Source organism: Alligator mississippiensis, chromosome 13 (assembly GCF_030867095.1).
Source record: "Alligator mississippiensis isolate rAllMis1 chromosome 13, rAllMis1, whole genome shotgun sequence".
In the NCBI taxonomy this organism is placed as follows: domain Eukaryota; kingdom Metazoa; phylum Chordata; order Crocodylia; family Alligatoridae; genus Alligator; species Alligator mississippiensis.
Genome location: NC_081836.1, coordinates 45,911,806 through 45,929,440, shown reverse-complemented (window position 1 = coordinate 45,929,440; position 17,635 = coordinate 45,911,806). Strand labels below are relative to the sequence as shown.

The 17,635-nt window shown below is 43.8% G+C and overlaps 2 protein-coding genes and 1 long non-coding RNA gene across 7 annotated transcripts in view; 1 reads left to right on the top strand and 2 right to left on the bottom strand.

Annotated features, from left to right (window-relative positions):
- The window catches only part of LOC109284906 (uncharacterized), a 17,737-nt gene extending 13,485 nt beyond the window's left edge, over nucleotides 1-4,252 (top strand). Inside the window, exon 3 of the long non-coding RNA XR_002092523.1 lies at nucleotides 3,595-4,252. This is a non-coding gene — a long non-coding RNA (uncharacterized LOC109284906). The remainder of the gene's footprint in view (nucleotides 1-3,594) is intronic.
- The window catches only part of LOC102568110 (acyl-coenzyme A synthetase ACSM4, mitochondrial-like), a 21,889-nt gene extending 5,633 nt beyond the window's left edge, over nucleotides 1-16,256 (bottom strand). Inside the window, exons 1-8 of one of the 3 annotated variants that reach the window (XM_019494650.2) lie at nucleotides 16,172-16,256; nucleotides 5,525-5,780; nucleotides 4,640-4,853; nucleotides 4,259-4,466; nucleotides 3,281-3,424; nucleotides 2,519-2,675; nucleotides 1,926-2,005; nucleotides 333-456 (exon numbers count right to left, since the gene is read on the bottom strand). In XM_019494650.2, the coding sequence (XP_019350195.1) occupies nucleotides 333-456; nucleotides 1,926-2,005; nucleotides 2,519-2,675; nucleotides 3,281-3,424; nucleotides 4,259-4,466; nucleotides 4,640-4,853; nucleotides 5,525-5,725 (1,128 nt within the window). In that variant the 5' untranslated portion in view covers nucleotides 5,726-5,780; nucleotides 16,172-16,256. Of the gene's footprint in view, nucleotides 1-332; nucleotides 457-1,925; nucleotides 2,006-2,518; nucleotides 2,676-3,280; nucleotides 3,425-4,258; nucleotides 4,467-4,639; nucleotides 4,854-5,524; nucleotides 5,781-12,436; nucleotides 12,537-16,074; nucleotides 16,141-16,171 lie in introns of those variants that run through there. The other 2 variants (XM_019494652.2, XM_019494651.2) reach the window with 2 other exon arrangements.
- LOC102568342 (acyl-coenzyme A synthetase ACSM4, mitochondrial) overlaps nucleotides 12,569-17,635 on the bottom strand; it is a 34,122-nt gene continuing 29,055 nt past the window's right edge. For all 3 annotated transcript variants that reach the window (XM_014610774.3, XM_019494653.2, XM_006273706.4), the window contains 2 exons: nucleotides 16,172-17,635; nucleotides 12,569-12,977 (listed from right to left, as the gene is read on the bottom strand). In XM_014610774.3, coding sequence (XP_014466260.1) covers nucleotides 17,549-17,635 — 87 coding nt within the window. In that variant the 3' untranslated portion in view covers nucleotides 12,569-12,977; nucleotides 16,172-17,548. The remainder of the gene's footprint in view (nucleotides 12,978-16,171) is intronic.

Sequence of the window (17,635 nt, the reverse complement as noted above, 5' to 3'; positions counted from 1 at the left end):
ACCTATCTGTAAGGTCATATACAACATTTGTGATATAACCTATAAAAGAATCCAGGTATCCAGATTGCCAGTCCTGTGCTTTAACACAAGACAGATTTCCTTGCCTATCATTTTCTGTTAGGTGATATTTAAGGAAACATTAAAGCACAAAGAACTCAACCTTTTCATGGGCACTCCAAGAAGGCTAGCTGTTTTTAAATCATCAACTTATAGAGATCACTGCATTTTAAAAGATATATCATGAAAGAACAGACAACTTTTTTGACAAAGCATAGGAAAGCAATTAAAAACATTAAAAGTAGTTAACCAACTATTAATTGGGTTAAACGTACTGTTTCTGTCTGTCCGTATATTTCATGGATATTCAGACCCGTCTTGCTTTTCCACTGTTCCATCACTTCTGGGTTGAGCGGCTCCCCTCCACTCAGACAGTGTGTCAGACTCATGAACTTGTAACTTAACAGGTATTTGAAAAACATGAGAGTCACTTAAAGGCCATGGAAGCCAAGGGGACAGGGATTAGCTTCCTGTGGTCACTGGTGATAAGCACAGCAATTACATATCTTGCAAGCATTAATATACAATGCTGGAGAGCTCTTTACGCTTCCTTGGAGTATAGAAATCAAAGGAAGAAATTTTCATCATGTTGGCCCTAACAATGGAAGGGTGTATGCCTTTGCTAAGCTTTGTGAACATCAGAAGTCTCAGTGAAATTAATGGGATTTAAGCATGCACCTAAAGTTAAAGAATGGCTTTGTGGAACACAGATTGGATTACACAAAAGTACACAGTTAAACATTTAACACTTTGCTGAATTGAGTTCATGGCCTGCAGAATCTCAGCAGCAGTCAAATATAGAGGAGACATAACTTTCACAAAAAGACATGGACAGGTGATTGAACACCTTGATTTTGTACATTGATTTTTTTAGGAATAATTCTCCATTATTGAGTGATGTTACCCTAGTTTGTAGAGTTTCATTGTCTGCCAGTTTTTTCACTGGTGTATTGCTGATTATACTGTTGCAAATATGTTGTTTATTCAGACCCTAAATTAGCTTTAGATCAAGCTGATATAATTTACAAGGCAATGGAGGAGAAAAAAATGCTTGGTAGCACAAGTAGCAACTATTTAGAATGTGAGAAAGCAAGATAAAATTGGTGTGGGGTTGGTAAGTTGGGCTCCTGAGGCAAGCGTATACACACACTTAGTTACACTAACATTACCATTCCATGATAAAAGTACATTTCTAAGGTATGAGAAATGAAACCCATTAGTAACTGAGGGCACCTGTACACACCATGGGGTTTAATCCTCATTAAATTAAATAGGTTTATAAAATTTAAACTTGTTTATTTTGGAGCATCACATCAGTGTTTGCATACACTAGGTTTTCAACCAAATTAAGCTTTGGAACGTTGCACCAGTGTTTGCACACAGTTGGTTTTCAAATGAATTAAGCCTGGTGCTTGGCCGGCACCACAGGAGAGTGGGAAGGTCCAGCACTGCCCCCTTGGCCCAGGGCCCCTCACCTGTTCCCTGACACACAGCTGTGGGAACTCAGAGCCAGCAAATAGCACAAGTTTACTTATGGCCCTTACTAGTATTTCTAGCAGTATTAGCAGCATTGGGTTGCATTTTCAGGAGTTTTCAGAAGCTTGCCTATATCACCATTGAATCTGGATGTATGTCTATGGACTCACATACACATTTTCTTTACTTTACTCCACCTTACACCCTCTTAGTCTTCATGTCTTCATGTTTTGTAATGAAGCTGTACAAATCCCACATTACTTATTACTGTCTTTTCATTAGTGGTGGCTTGAACAGCTAAAACTTGAGCATTTTGTGCCAAGTAGTAAGAGCTCTACTTACATTAATAACTCATTGGGTAAATATAGCTGGTAAATCAATTAACAATGTACCTGGAAAGATCATGCTGCACCAGCATGCGGAACAAAGTTGGAGCACCAAAGAAAGTGGTAATGGGAAATCTGGAGATAGTCTAGTGGATTAAAACAACAAGACAAACCATGTGACCTTCAGAAAAAAATACATTGTGCACTGAGCTCAAAGAAAGTGCAAAGTGTAATTCTTCCTTCTCTTAGAAAAAGTCATCCTCTCTCTCCTTAGGTGAGCAGTGCTCTTCAAACCTCACATTGGCCAGTATGGAGAAAGTTCTCTCTCTTGTTCCAATTTACCTAAACTACTGATATTATCTCATGCAGCCTTTAAATCAACAGGGCCATACTTAGCCAGAAGGACACCAGTCAATATTGCTTTTGGAAAGCAATTTTGTATTCATGCAATGGCCAGCTGTGACGAGATAAATAATGACATCAGGACTGGTTCTTAGTACGTAGGGTAAAGGATTTCAGTTTAGGCACTAGAAAATGAATGTGAAAGTCCTACAGCATCTCAAACACAATGAATTACATATACCTAACAGGATCTGAGTGTTTAATTAAGGACTGGATATGTGATCTATTTCATGCATGGGGAAACCATTTTTCCTTACATTTAGGATAGTTGTTGGTTCAATCTGTGGGAGACTGTGTGCAAAGACACATGATCCCAATGCCCATGGATCAAGAACAGACCCCAGTGTAGCCACTATCCAACCTGTATCTGCTGTGCACCATATTAGGTCTGATGGAGTTGTATCCAGCCAGTATCTGAGATGACAGAGAAAGAGCAATTATGATAAAATTGTATTTTATAGACAAAGGCAATAGAAAGCAATAATTTTAACTAAAGCATAGCCGTAGACACTGGGAATTAATAAAGAGACTGCCTTGTAGTGAACTTGTTTAGTTAATCATCTCAGGTTTAAAATACATTTACATCCTGAGTTTTTTTGTAGGAATAACTAACATAGGATTAGGATGGCAGGTGAGAGGAGGCACGGGTTCTATGGAAGAGGCCATCTGTTAAATTCCCAAGGGCTGAGGTCAGAGGCAACCCTGTGGAGCTCATTTTCCCTGGCTCAGTCCTAAGGATCTCTGCAGCCCCAAATAGCATGGCAAGTATAGGAACTGTGCTGCTAGAGTGCTCCCAGTTGCTGGCTGTCATCAGAGCCCCTCTAAAGAAAGGTTAGAAACTATTAATTAATTAAAGTTGTAGAGTGGGACCAAGACTGAAGCTGAACTTTGTTCATACCTAACACTTCTTACCTATTATGTATCTCAGTTCCATTGGTCACCCAGGCTCATGCTTTACACTTCACTTTCACCTCTTGTTTGGCCCCGTGTTATAAAGCCACCAGAGTTACCATCCATACCTTTCACTGATAACAGGTCTGAAACCAAGACTGCCCTGGGTATGTTCGGTCATCTTTGGAGAACCTGTGGTTCCACTGGTGAAGAAGATCATCATTGGATCTTGCATCTTTGTCTTAACACAGATGTGGTCAGCAGGTTGTGTCCTTCAAAATACAGAATATAATAGTGAATTAAATGGTTACGGTTACAATCTACTGAGGTTCTAAAAATGTAAATGCGGATTACGTGTTGCAAGTGCCCTCTTCCACATCCCAAATAAAGTTGGTTGGATAGAATTTCTTAATAAATGGGGAAATAATGATTTTTCTTTCAGATGGTTTGGCTCCTAGTGATCTAATTTCTCATCCGGAATGATATTCTTCTACCAAAGGAGGAAGAACAAGAGGATATCATGGATGTTTCCCTTAGGAACCAAGAATGAATGAATGGATCAATGGATGGATGGATTTATTTCACCATTCAAAACTTAATCTAAATTGAAAGCAGACATTCACTGAGATATAAATATTAGGTCATCTTTTTAAAAAGATCTTTTGTGGATTTCTTGGGCTCATTTAGGAATATAAATACCAAGCTACTTTGAAAAACACGCTTGTTATAGTATATTTGATCAAATGAAAATTTGAAAGTGCATATTTCAAGAAATTCTACCATACAATTTTCAATTTAGCTTCCAAAAGGAAGAGGTCTGGATACATTCAGAGGAGTCAGCAATGGGCAATTACTCTATAGAAACCTTTAACCAAATTCACCAAAAAATAACAAAGGGTTACACCCTGCTTTTATTGCATGTGCAAAACTCCCATTAAGTAAGGATAGGATGGGACCCACCTGAAAAGAGACCAGCATCATAAGTTGATTTGCAAACTTCCACCAAAAAGTTGCCAAACACTCTGTGTCTAATGGATATAAGGTACTTGGCAGAAGAAAGCTTCATTTCATGTCCTATTACCACACTAGAGCTAATGCAGACTCACTTGTACAATTCATTGAAGTTCACCCATCCATTCCTGCTGCCTTCTGATACTATTAACTTAGTTTTCAGAAACTGGCACTCGGGTGCCACAGAGTCCACTGCAGGTGCCACTTTGTCACTGGTAATGATGCACTTGGCTTTAGATGCCTGCAGTCTATATAAAATGTCTCTGGCTGTTAATTGGGATGTCCCTGGTATAAGGACGATTCCTGGAAAAGCAATAATGTTAGCTTTTAAGAGGAAATGTTTAATTTGATCTTTTTCTACTTAAAAACACAGTCAATTATTTTAAAACTTAGATCGGGAGTGAATTTAGCCAAACATTTCTGGGCAAAACAGTACAGTAGTTCATTAGTTGATATATTAAAAGAGGTTTATTGACCTGTTCGTATACAAGCCACATTTACCAGCCACCATTCTGGTATCCGGGGCAAAATCACTATAAGTCTGTCTCCCTTTTGCAGACCACACACTTCCATGAGCATATTGGCCACTTTCCTGGATCGGAATCCCAGCTCCTCAAAGCTCCACCTCTCTTCGCCCCCTCTTCCATTTATCCACCAGAAAGCTGGGTTTGAAACTGGTCTCTTTCCATCCTACAGAACAACATAAGGGTTTAAACATTGATGCATATGAATCTGTGAGCTGCATAGCTGAGATGTATCACCAGAGCTTGGGTGACCGTATGGGAGAATGGGAAATCTGGGATGCTCCCCTCCCCCTTCCTGAGTCAAGAGTACTGCTGCAGGCAGAGGTGGGGATGGGGTGGCATGGTGCGCCAGGCAGGTGGGCAGCAGCAGTCCCTGCCTGGTGTGCTATGCTACTCTACAGCACTCTGATTCCCCGTCAGACAGTGCCTTGCACCTCTATATTTCCAGGATGTTCATTTTAATTCTCACAAGCCTGCTGGGACTGGGTTTCAACATCCAGGACTGTTCTGGTTAAACTGGGACATATGGTAACCCTATCCAGATCCCCTGAGGTCACTGGAAAGAGTCTTGTTGCAGATTTCTCATGCTTTCAATTTGGCATTTTTATTTCTGCTACTTTTCTTTTTTTGAGCCCTAGACATTTAATAGCTCGGCCGTAGTCTCAAGGTTTGTTTGGACCCTCTTTCACTTGGGCTCAACATTAATACCTTCACATGGTCTTGCCTAACTTTCCAGTGTAAATTGTCTTTGGCAACTGATTTTAAAAAAAAATGAATAGCAAACATTTATTCAAAAAGGAAGAAGAAATCTAATTTGCACAACAGAAGGGATTCTACCTTTTCCATCTGAGACCATTTGTCCAGCACATCACTTGCAAAATTAAAGTATTCCGGTGCTTCCTGTTCATGTCTCTTGCTAGGTTCATAATGTGAAAATATCTCTGAGGCAAGCAGCTTGTGGTCTTTATGGAAAGGTCTACAATATGATTTGGGAATCCATAAAGCTTTGTGCGTTCGTAATTTCAGCAAAATCTTCATGGCAGAAGAGGATTTAGCAAAATGTTTTAACTCACCAAAGAAAATCAGTGGAATCCTGCAACACAGATAATAAAGAGGATAGTTGTTATTCTGAAAGTCGCCTGACAACCAAGAGAGAAAAAGATCCAATTTTGAACTGGTGTATTATTAGGGTGACCATTTAAGAGAATGGGGAATCTGGGATCATGCCACCACCTGCTCCTTCCCCTCTCCCCCTGTAAGTCAGTGGTGCTGCAGGCAGATGTGGGAGTGGGGCAGGGTGGCGTGGTGTGCCAGGCAAGTGGATAGTAGCAGTGTGTGCCTGGTGCCCCGGGCCTCTCTTCGCTGTGCCACCTCCCTGTTGGACTGCACCTGGTGTTCCTGCATTTCCAGAACACTCATTTTAATTCTCACCAGCTGGCCAGGACTGACTTTCCTAGAAAAGGACTGCAGTCTCTTGGTTCAGATAACTTTACATCAGGGGTTGGCAATTATTTGGCCCCATGGGCCACATACGCAGTTCTGGGGACCTGCTGCAGGCCAGTCAGCAGCCCCTCCCTTACCCCTCCGCAACAGCCTGGGGCCCGCATGCCACCATCAACAGCATATAGCTCCAACCTCAAGCCTGCCCTGCCCTGCCCTTTAGACAGCCCAGGTGGCGGCGGTGGCTCCTACCAACAGGGATCTTTGCACACAGCCCTCACCCCACCCCACCCCATGCCCACTCTGGACTTGGCCCAGTGGAGCAGACCAGCTCTGGACCAGCCAAAACCTACACGCGCAGCCCCAACTCACCCTGCCCTGCCCTGCTCCAGACTGACCACCCATGCTAAGCAGTGGCAGCAGCTAAGCAGAAGCTGCTGCTGGTTCCAGGGGAAAAGCACCCCCGCCACCCCACTGCTGAGCCTGCGCCTGGGCTGCCCTGTTGCTCCTCTCTGCCACCATTGCTGCTGCCTCTGGTCTGCCCAGCGGGGCAGTGATGGCAGCGCAGAGGAACTGCAGGGCAGCTCAGGTGTGGGCTCTGGGAGGCTGCAGCAAGACGGGCCCAACAGCAGTGAAGGGGGCTTCTTTCCCCCCGTGTTGTGCAGAAGCTTCTGCATAGCTGCTGCTGCTGCTGCTGCCACTGCTCAGTGTGGGCAGGTGAGTCTGGAGCAGGCACAAGGTGGGCCATGTCGGGGCTGTGTGTGCAGGTCCCTGCCAGTACCACCAGGCTGGGGCCAGTGGTGGTAGTACCTGGAAGGAGCCACTGCCATCTGGGTTGCCTACAAAGGCAATCCAGCTGTGGAGCTGCCCCAGCCCCACTGCATGCCAGGGGGTGGCAGGATTTGCCATAGGCTAGATGGTGCCTAGGCCAGGCAGGAGCAAGGGACCTGGCACAGGCCAGACAAAGTGCTTGTGGGCTATATTTTGTCCACCCCTGCTTAACTTCCTTGTGGGCACCAAAAATACTGCCAGGGGTGACCCTGAGCAGATCATGAATAACTACAGGGTTCTGGGTATAAGGGTGAAGGGGACAGGGGAAGGTGGGGCACAGGTTGTGTTCTCTTCAATCTTTCCAGTCAAGGGGAAGGGCCCCGGCAGGAGTGGCTGCATCTGGCAGATAGATGCATAGCTGCGCAGCTGATTCGGCTTCTTCAACCATAGGATGTTGTTCCTAGAAGGATTGCTAGCAAGAGACGGGATCCACCTGATGAAGAGAAGGAAGAGCATCTTTGCAGATAGGCTTCCTAACTTAGTGAGGAGGGCTTTAAACTAGGTTCACTGGGGGACAAAGCCCTGGGGTAAGTGGGGAAGTGGGTGACCTGAACGAAGCAGAAGCAGGAGGAAGCCTCATTTTTCCTGAGAAAGTAGGGTAATTGGCCAGTCACCTCAGGTGTCTGTACACAAATGCACGGAGCCTGGGAAACAAGCAGGAAGAATTGGAAGTCCTCACATAGTTAAGGAACTATGATGTGATTGGAATAACAGAGATTTGTGGGATAGCTTTCATGACTGGAGCACTGTCATGGATGGGTACAAACTGTTCAGGAAGGACGGGCAGGGGAGAAGAGGAGGAGGGGTTTTGGTGTATGTAAAAGAGCTGTATGATTGCTCAGAGCTCCAGTATGACACCGGAGATAGGCCTTGACAGTCTCTGGGTTAAGGTTTGAACGGAGAGCAAAAAAATGTGATGCACATTTGATGTTGTGGTGGGTGTCTGCTATAAACCACCAGAACAGGAGGATGAAGTGGATGAGTCTTTCTTTAGACAAGTAGCAGAAGTTTCCAGATCACTTGCCCTGGTTCTTGTGGGGGACTTGAATCACCCTGACATCTTCTGGGAGGACAATGCAGCAGTATACAGGCAAGCCAGGATGTTTCTGGAGAGTGTTGGGGACAACTCCCTGGTGCAAGTGCTGGAGCGGCCAACTAGGGGTGTTGCTCTTCTTGATCTGTTGTTCATAAACAGGAAAGTATTGGTGGGGGATGTAGAAGTAGATGGCAACTTGGGCAGCAGTGACCACGAGATGGTCAAGTTCAGGATCCTGATAAAAGGAAGAAAGGTGAGCAGCAGAGTATGGACCCTGGACTTCAGAAAAGCAGACTTTGACTCCCTCAGCGAACTGATGGGCAGAATCCCCTGGGAGACCAGTCTGAGGGGGAAAGGAGCCCAGGAGAGTTGGTTGTATTTTAAAGAAACCTTACTGAGGGCACAGGAACAAACTATCCCGATATGCAGGAAGAATAGCAAATGTGGCAAGCGGACAGCTTGGCTTAGCAGCGAACCCTTCAGTGAGCTTAAACACAAAAAGGAAGCTTAGAAGAAGTGGACGCTTGGACAAACAACTTGGGAGGAGTACAAAAATATTGCTCGGGCATGCAGGGATGAAGTCAGGAAGGCCAAAGTGCAATTGGAGTTGCAGGTAGCAAGGGACATGAAAGGTAACAAGAAGTGTTTCTACAAGTATGTTAGCAACAAAAAGAAGGTCAGAGACAGTGTGGGTCCCTTACTGAATGGGGGAGGCAACCTAGTGACAGGTGATGAGAAAAGGCTGAAGTACTCAATGCCTTTTTGACCTCTCTCTTCACAGGCAAGGTCAGTTCTCAGAGTACTGCACTGAGCAGCTTTCAGTGGTGAAAGAGCAGGTTAGATACTATTTAGAGAAGCTGGACATGTACAAGTCCATGGGACCAGATGCAATCCAACTGAGGGTGCTGAGTGGGTTGGCTGATGTGATTGCAGAGCCACTGGCCATTATCTCTGAAAACTTGTGGTGACTGGGGAAGGTTTCGGATGATTGGGAAAGGGCAAATACAGTGTCCTTTTTTAAGAAAGGGAAGAAGGAGGATCCAGGAAACTACAGACCAGTCAGCCTCTCCTGAGTCCCTGGAAAAATAACGGAGCAAGTCCTCAAAGAATCAATTTCTAAGCACTTGGAGAATTAGGAACAGTCAGCATGGATTCACCATGGGCAAGGTATGCCTGACCAACATGATTGCCTTCTATGAAGATAACTGGCTCTGCGGACGTGGGGAAAGTAGCAGATCTGATATACCTTGACTTTAGCAAGGCTTTTGATACGGTCTCCCACAGCATTCTTGCAAGCAAGCTAAGGAAGTATGCACTGGATGAATGGACTGTAAGGTGAATAAAAAGCTGGCTGGATTGTTGGACTCAACAGGTAGTAATCAATGGCTCAATATCTATCTGGCAGCCAGTATCAAGTGGAGTGCCCCAGGGGTCTGTCCTGGGGTTGGTTTTGTTCAACATCTTCATTAACAATCTGGAAATTGGAATGGATTGCACCCTAAACAAGTCCACAGATAACACCAAGCTTGGGGGAGGGGGAGATATAGTAGGTACACTGGAGAGAAGGTCTAGGATTCAGACTGATCTAGAAAAATTGGTGGATTGGGCCAAAAGAAATCTCATGAGATTCAGTAAAGACAAGTGCAAAATCCTGCACTCAGAATGGAAGAATCCCATGCACTGCTACAGCCCAGAGACTGACTGCCTAAGCAGAAGTTCTGCAAAAAAGGACCTAGGATTTACAGTGGACAGTAAGGTGGATATGAGTCAGCAGTGTGCCCTCGTTGCCAAGAAGGCTAACGGCATAGTGGGTTGCTTTGGTAGGAGTGTTGTCAGCAGATCGAAGGACATAAGTATTCCCCTCTATTCAGCACTGGTGAGGCTACATCTGGAGTAGTGTGTCTGGTTTTGGGCCCCCCACTATAGAAAGGATATGGACAAGTTGGAGGGAGTCCAGCGGAGAGCAATGAAAATGGTTCGGGGACTGGGGCACATGACTTATGAGGATAGGCTGAGGAACTGGGTTTATTTAATCTGCAGAAGAGAAGACTGAGAGGGGATTTGATAGCAGCCTTTAACTACTTGAAGCGGGGTTCCAGAGAAGATGGAGCTAGACTGTTCTCAGTGGTGACAGATGACAGAACAAGGAGCAATGGGCTCAAGTTGCACCAAGGGAAGTTTAGCTTGGATATGAGGAAAAACTTTGTCACCTGGAGGGTGGTGAGGACTGGAACAGGTTACCTAGAGAGGAGGTGGAATCTCCATCCTTGGAGGTTTTTAAGGCCTGGCTTAAAGGCCTGGGCTAATTTTCTATGATTCTACATTTCTTTTTCATTCAACTCGCTTTCCCATCTACACACACCATGTGAAATCCGTTGGAGTCCATTTAAACTCTTCCTTGCCATCTGTGATGTCTCTCTTTTTTTAGTATTACCAGAAACATGGAGATTCTGTTTTCCTAGATTTTGTCTATTTATTTGCTCTCATTGAGTGTTTAGAGAGTGCTGCAAATGTACATGGAGTATCAGCAGGCACAACAGAATAAAACACGGTCCCTGTGCTGAAGACTTGACAGTCAGAACAGAAGTGAATAGAGATCCATTAGAATCCTAAAAGTGTCGCTTAGGACTGTTGGTTTATTATCCTTTTTCATCCTCCTAGGAGCTACGCTTTAGCCAGACACAGTTATCTGGTTCAGCACAGTGGTAACTGTGTGACATTCTAGGGTTTGTGACATATATGAGGTTAAACTCAATGACCTAATGGTCCATTTTGGAATTGTCTACAAATTAAATGTATAGCTATGTTCCTTAACAAGTTTGTTCCATGGGTAACTTCACTGAAGTCTGCCCTTTATCCCTTGTTCTTTACCAGTTTTCTAATTAGCTCCACATTTACCCCTTTCCCTCTTTCTTAGGTTAATTTAACTCTTTATCAAATGTCTGATGTAAAAAAGTCTAAAACCCTCTAATATCTTACTATCAGATATGCTAGGAATTTCTCCTGCCATAGTAGTTATATTTTCAAAGTACACCAGTTAGGTGATTGAGTTGGGCACTGCACTGCCCAACTCTGTGCCAGTTTCTTTTTGGCAAAACCAAGTCATATTCAGTCATTATCCTTAAGATACTTTCCAAGAGTTCCTCCAAATGAATGAAGCTTTCCACAGTGCCTTGTAGTTTCTAGTCCCTTGAGGCCTTCAAGAATTTACCTACAATCTTGCAGCTCTCAAGAATCTCACTTGAATTAAATTGATGGTGTGGGATTCACCACTTTTCTCTTAAAACTCCTGCATGTTTATTAGACCTGGGCTGTTTGTACACGCCACAGAGGTTTAGTTCAGTTTAATTCTCCCTAAATGGAAGCAGTGGGTTGTTAAAAACCCCGCTTCAATTTAAACTGAAGTAAACCCCTGTGGTGTGTACACAAGGGTTGGGCCTGATTCTTATCTGCCTCTCTGGCAGTCAGGGGGAGGGGAGGGGGAGCTGCCACCAGGCTGAGTGGTCCCTGAGCTGTGCAGGGGGCTGGTGCTTCTCTCTGTGGCGGTGGCAGCGCCCCCCAGGTGGCACCTGCCTGCAGTCACCTAGCCTGGTCGGTCCTGGGCAGCACCGCAGCAACAGAGGGAAGCGCCAGCCACCCTCACAGCCATGGAGGAAAGCACTGTCCCACCCACCCAGCTCGGGCAGGCAGCCAGGCTTCAGGGACAAAAATAAAAAGATCAGTCTCACTGTTTTTTTTTCTTCAGTGGAGCCTGCCTTCACGGGCTGCCTGCACAGCCCATGAGCTACATGGGGCCCCGTGCTTCCCTTTGCACCTGCACGGTATCAAACGAAAACACCTTGGACATGTTTTATTTTGCTGTGTCCTGAAGTCATTTCATGTGCAATATACTGCTGACAGTGTAAGCAGCAGCGCTGTTCACGCACAATACGCTGCTGACAGTGGAAACAGCAATGCCATTAAAGCAGTGCAAAAGGGCATTTAAGCCACTTTAAAGGCCAATTTTGTGCTGTGTACAAGTAGCCCTGATGCTTTGTTCCACACCATCTCCTCCTTTTATAACAGATACTGCTCTCCATACACTATTTTCTCTAGGACCCCCTGAAAGATTCAACTCAGGTTTGTCAGACCTTTATTCTCAAAGGCAAAATAACTAATTTAACAGCTGGGTTCTTTCCTTATTCCCCAGTAGGATCTATCTCAACGATATTAAAACGGTGTATCAGGAGACTGCAGTTAAAGTTCCTAAGCCTCTAACACATTAATCTGTCCAGTGATGCTTGACAGCAGGGAAGAAATCTTGTGAGCCTGACTCAAGATAGACCTTCACCCCATTAGACTTAATTAACTTTTAAGAAGGCAATGAGATCTAGTCAGAAGTATTACTATCATTCCCAATAAATAAATATTGACATTTTCAGGGAATAAATCAGTTGTTTTACCCTTGATTTGCACAGCAGAGTGGTTCTCACTCGACTCGAGGGAGGCCCCTCCATAACATTTGTAAATTGAGTCAGGGGTGTACATGGTAGGCGTGTTGGTCTGAGACAAAAAGACATACAAAAAACTAGAACTCTTGGTTCCAAAATGATACCTTTTATTAGACCAATTGGAAAATGGCAAGAAAATTGCCCTTTTCTGCAAGCTTTTGGGAATCAAAGTCCCTTTGTCAGGCTCTGGGAAAAGTGTAGATGGTACAAGATGGTAAAAAGTCCCCATAGGTCAGAAATAAACTTCATTTTTGCACAGAGGGAGCTGAAGATAGAAGTCTGTCCCTCTGGGTCCATGAGAGTGCCTTTGTGAGCTGTGTTGAGTAGCTTTTTGATGTGTTGATCAAGTAGAATCCCTTCCCTGAAGGTGTCAGATGGTAGGTAGGGAGGTAAAAAAACTTCCTTGTTGTTCTGCAGTAAAGTTTAAAATCCAAAATCGGCTGAAATTTGGCATCTTCCATATTTCAGGGGTGTACTTGGTAGCCGTGTTGGTCTGAGACAAAAAGACATACAAAAACCTAGAAATCTTGGTTCCAAAATGATACCTTTTATTAGACCAACTGGAAAATGGCAAGAAAATTGTCCTTTTCCGATTTTGAATTTTAAACTTCATTGCAGAACAACAAGGAAGTTTTTTTGCCTCCCTACCTACCATCTGACACCTTCAGGGAAGGGATTCTACTTGATCAACAAATCAAAGAGCTACTCAACACAGCTCACAAAGACCCTGTCATGGACCCAGAGGGACAGACTTCCATCTTCAGCTCCCTCTGTGCAAAAATGAAGTTTATTTCTGACCTATGGGGACTTTTTACCATCTTGTACCATCTACACTTTTCCCAGAGCCTGACAAAGGGACTTTGATTCCCAAAAGCTTGCAGAAAAGGGCAATTTTCTTGTCATTTTCCAGTTGGTCTAATAAAAGGTATCATTTTGGAACCAAGAGTTCTAGTTTTTTGTATGTCTTTTTGAAAACTGAGTGGCATCTAATTTATAGATTACAGTGCTTATTTCCTAGTAGGGGGGGCTGGGCAGTGGGGAGATGGGATTGGTCAGGCATTAATACGACTGAGCCTGCTTTTATCTGCTTATCTCCTGACATCCAGCTTATCTCCTCACACCTCTTGACCCTTCAAAGGATCTGGCAGCACCCAGGGTGCCACAGCACTTCAGTAAAGAATCACTAGTACAGAATTTGCGTGGCCCCTCTTGGCATTGATATAATACAAGCAGATATAATGGTAATGAATGATTGTCATCTTCAGCATCAGGAGGAATGAATGTAGTACACCTCCACAAGAAATAAAACTTGGCTAATTGTCCAAAAACTTGTTGCTTTTGTAGCATTAATGTGGCTGCTTTACAGGGACCAAAACTCCAGTTTCATGTCTGGATCCAGAAGTTGTTCCCTGATGTATTCCTTCCCCAAATCAATGCTGATACACAGTATAAAACTTATTGATATGTACCTGGACTCAGTAGCACTGAGTCAAAGAAAATACATGTTGAGAAGTAGCAGGAGGAGGAAAAGGCAGATTTTGGGGTTGCAAATGTTCTCTTGCCCTTTGGGAGGGGCAAAGCTACTTGAATTTCATTTTTCCCCTAACAGTTGACTCATTCCCATGTGTGTTACTCTTATGTAATGTCAAAAACCCAGAGCAAAAATTAACATACTGGGAACTTTTCATTGCTTAGACTAAATATTTTTTGGTACTTATTTAACTACACTTGTTTAAACCTTATTTTTTATCTGAGAAATCTATCTTAAAATTAATAGTCAGGCATATAGTTTACTGAATCCAATTCCTGCTAATTGATAGTGGGACAGGACTAGTCTATGCTTTGTGCTCCTGTACCAATGATAGGATGATGATGCTATTAGCATCTCTATATAGATAGGACTGTACAAAGTTTCTCAGCATTCTAAACTTTGATTTTGATCCTTTCTCCAATTATACTTCCCAGAGTCTGTTTATGACCAGAGCTGCAAATAGCAGTTTTGGTGAGCCGTCAAGGGCCTCACATAAAATCTTTCAGAAGATCTCATTTTAATTATAATTTATAATTATTTTATCTATAATTTAAATTATCAATAAAAAAATCATATACTGAAAATCAAACATCAACTATAACACATTTTAATTTTATTTCAAAAAATATTTTCATCCTGATTTATGTTTTTTTGAGTAGTGTATATAAAGAGACTGCACAATAGCTCAAAATAGAGTCCTATTCTTGTATATTGTGTGCATTGGGAGGTAAGAGGAGGGATCTAGGTCCCAGAAGCCAATGCAGGTGTGGGGAGGGAGGGAAAGGGGGGGCAGGGGGCACGTGCAGCAGAGCTCTCCCAGGAGGTGTGCTGCTGTGCAGGTGTGTTCTGGCCCATGGCACTCCGCATGGGGCCAAGCCCTGCCCACTGCCACCTGGGGCCTGTGCCATACTCCCACATGTACCTGCCCCATGCCCACCGTCAGCACCGCCCCAGCCCCAGCCGGCATGCACAGCTTCTGAGCAGGGATGTTCTTGTTGCTGCTGCAGCTGCCCAAGTACCGTTTGGCTCTCCCTACCTCCAGCAGCTGCTCCTTCTGCCCCTGTTGTGCTGCTCCAGGAAGCAGGGGAACTGAAGCCAGGTGGCTCCTGACCCAGTTTGTGGGGCTCCAGCTCTGGCTCCTCATTGCCTTCCACCCACTCAGCTGCCTGTAGGTGGCTGCTCATCACTCTGAGTGGGTAAAGTGGATGGAAAGTAGCTAGGAGTTGGAGCTGGAGCCCAGTTCACTGGGGCAGGAGCTGTCTGGCTGCAGCTTCCCCACACCTGGAGCAGCATAACGGGGGCAGGAGGAGTTGCCGCTGGAGGCAGAAGGAGCTGAGCAGCAGCAGGAGCAGTCCTACCAGGAAGCTGTGTGTGCTGGCCAAGGCTGGGGCCAGGGCTGGGGCAGTGCCATTAGTAGGTTGGGTGCAGACAGGACCGTGGTACAGGCTGCCCCAAGTAGGAGCAGGTGGGTGTTGGTCCCATGCACGGGGCAGCCGTGGGCTGGATACAATCAATTGGTGGGTTCATATTTTGCTCACCCGTGCCTTATACACTAATTCAGAGATGCATCTCCCAATGTTTATTGATCATAATTGGCACTAGTTATTTCTTTATTAAGGGAAAATCCATTTTCCATGAAATCCACATATTTTTCAATTAATGATGATTTCAGAGAAATTTTTCATTATCAAAACTATTTATAGAATATGACAGAAAAAATAAAATGCAAAATGTATCCATTTTCAACTCAACACAACAGAGAACTTCAGAAATGTATTTTTTTCAATATGTGTCTCATTTTTGACATACTGCAACTATATGTTAGTAGCTACTTTCTAATCTATAGGTAGAGATATCTATATAAACTATGTATTGCGATGGTGAAAAACGCACAAATTACTGAAGAGAAGAAAAGATACTGAAAAGAATTTCCTAGAAAAATATGTCAAAGTATTGGAATTTGGAATTTCGCAGGTGAACCAAATTTTTCTCTAATTAAATTATAGCAGAAAATAAAGTTAATAAAACAACCCAAGTTCAAGGAAAAGAAATATCTCACTCAGTAATGTGTGATGCTTTGAAGCGCTGGATAAGCCAATTCCCTTTTTGTTAAGAGTGAAGTTGAGGACACAGGCAAACAAGCATGTTTCACCGACCTGTGTTTTGTGATGGCCAACAGGCTGGACAGTGAAGCTCTGAGAGAACACTGAAGAGCTGCACACGGTAGATCTTCTTTGGTTTTTTCAGCTTTCAGGGTGTCTATGTCCACAGAAATGGTCCTGTTGCTCTTAGCTTTTATTTGACGCTATATATACATATATATGCTATGCCACTCACTGTTTTAGTCAGTATAGTTTACTCTGATGCGACATAGTGTAGAATAAAGGAGGCAATGCAACATTTATCTCCTGTGCAGGGGTTTATATTTTGTAATTATTTACACCGGGACTTTGCACTTTAACCTCCAGCACTGTGTCTCTTCCCCATTTCTGCAAATTAAAGACTTCACAATCTAATGAATTTAACAAGGGCTATAAAGTTCACAGGACACAGTGCTATTTCTGCCTAATAACATGCCCACCCAGTGTTGCAACAAGAGTGGGGGGGCAAGCGGAGCGACTGCCCCGGGCACTGAAGCAAAGGAGCACCAATAGGTGCTGTCCAGCCAGGGCAAGGTGTGGGACGGAGCCGCAAGCAGTTCGTTTGCAGGGGTGCAGGGATGGGGGAAGGGTGGCTCCCACCACTGCATGCACTCTCAGGCAAGCATGGCAGGGGGGTTTGCCCCCCAGATCTGTGCACAGGGCAAGGGCAGGCTGCCGCTGTGAGCTTTGCCCCGGATGCCAGACTTCATTGCTACAGCACTGTGCCCACCAGCACAGCTGGTTGGGATTTTTTGGACCAAACTTATTTTGTTAAAAAAAAGCCAATTAATCAAACTTAGCCATTTGCCAAATGAAAACAAATCTGCTTTTGGTTCAAAATGCCTTCTGAAATTTAAATTAGTTATAATAAAAGAATAAAAAACCATTAAAAATGAAAGAGAAACATTCTGAACATGTGTCAACGGAACCAGACCAACATTTTTCTTCAGATTGTTGGTCTGTGAATATTTTTGAGCTATTGAATCTGTATTTCTACTTGGGTCAGAAAACCTTAAAATGTTCTCAGGAAAGGAAATGTATTTAGTACATATTTTGTACTCACAGGTCTTCCTGTACACGCTTGAAATTCTCCTTTATTTCCCCCTCATACATTCCTAAACCCAGCTTTCCTTTTCTTAGTCATATCCTCTCTTTTCCAAAATGTTTTGATCCAAAGCCATCTAAATCAATGGCCTCCTGTTTTTACAACCTTGGGTGAACTATCACACAGTCAATATGCAAGTACCATAAAATTTTATTTTCTCTTCCACTGGTAGCTAACAGTCTCATCCATTCTATTAACAGTTTTTGTTCATGATGGAGAGCAAAACATGGCTTGATTGATGATGATGGATGTGAAAGAAGCAGTTGCTCTTGAACATCCAGACCATGCTATGCTCTTCCCCACTCTTTGTTTCTCAGTACCTTCCTCTGGATTTTCCCAGCAACAGTCTTTGGCAGCTCTTGAACAAACTCCAC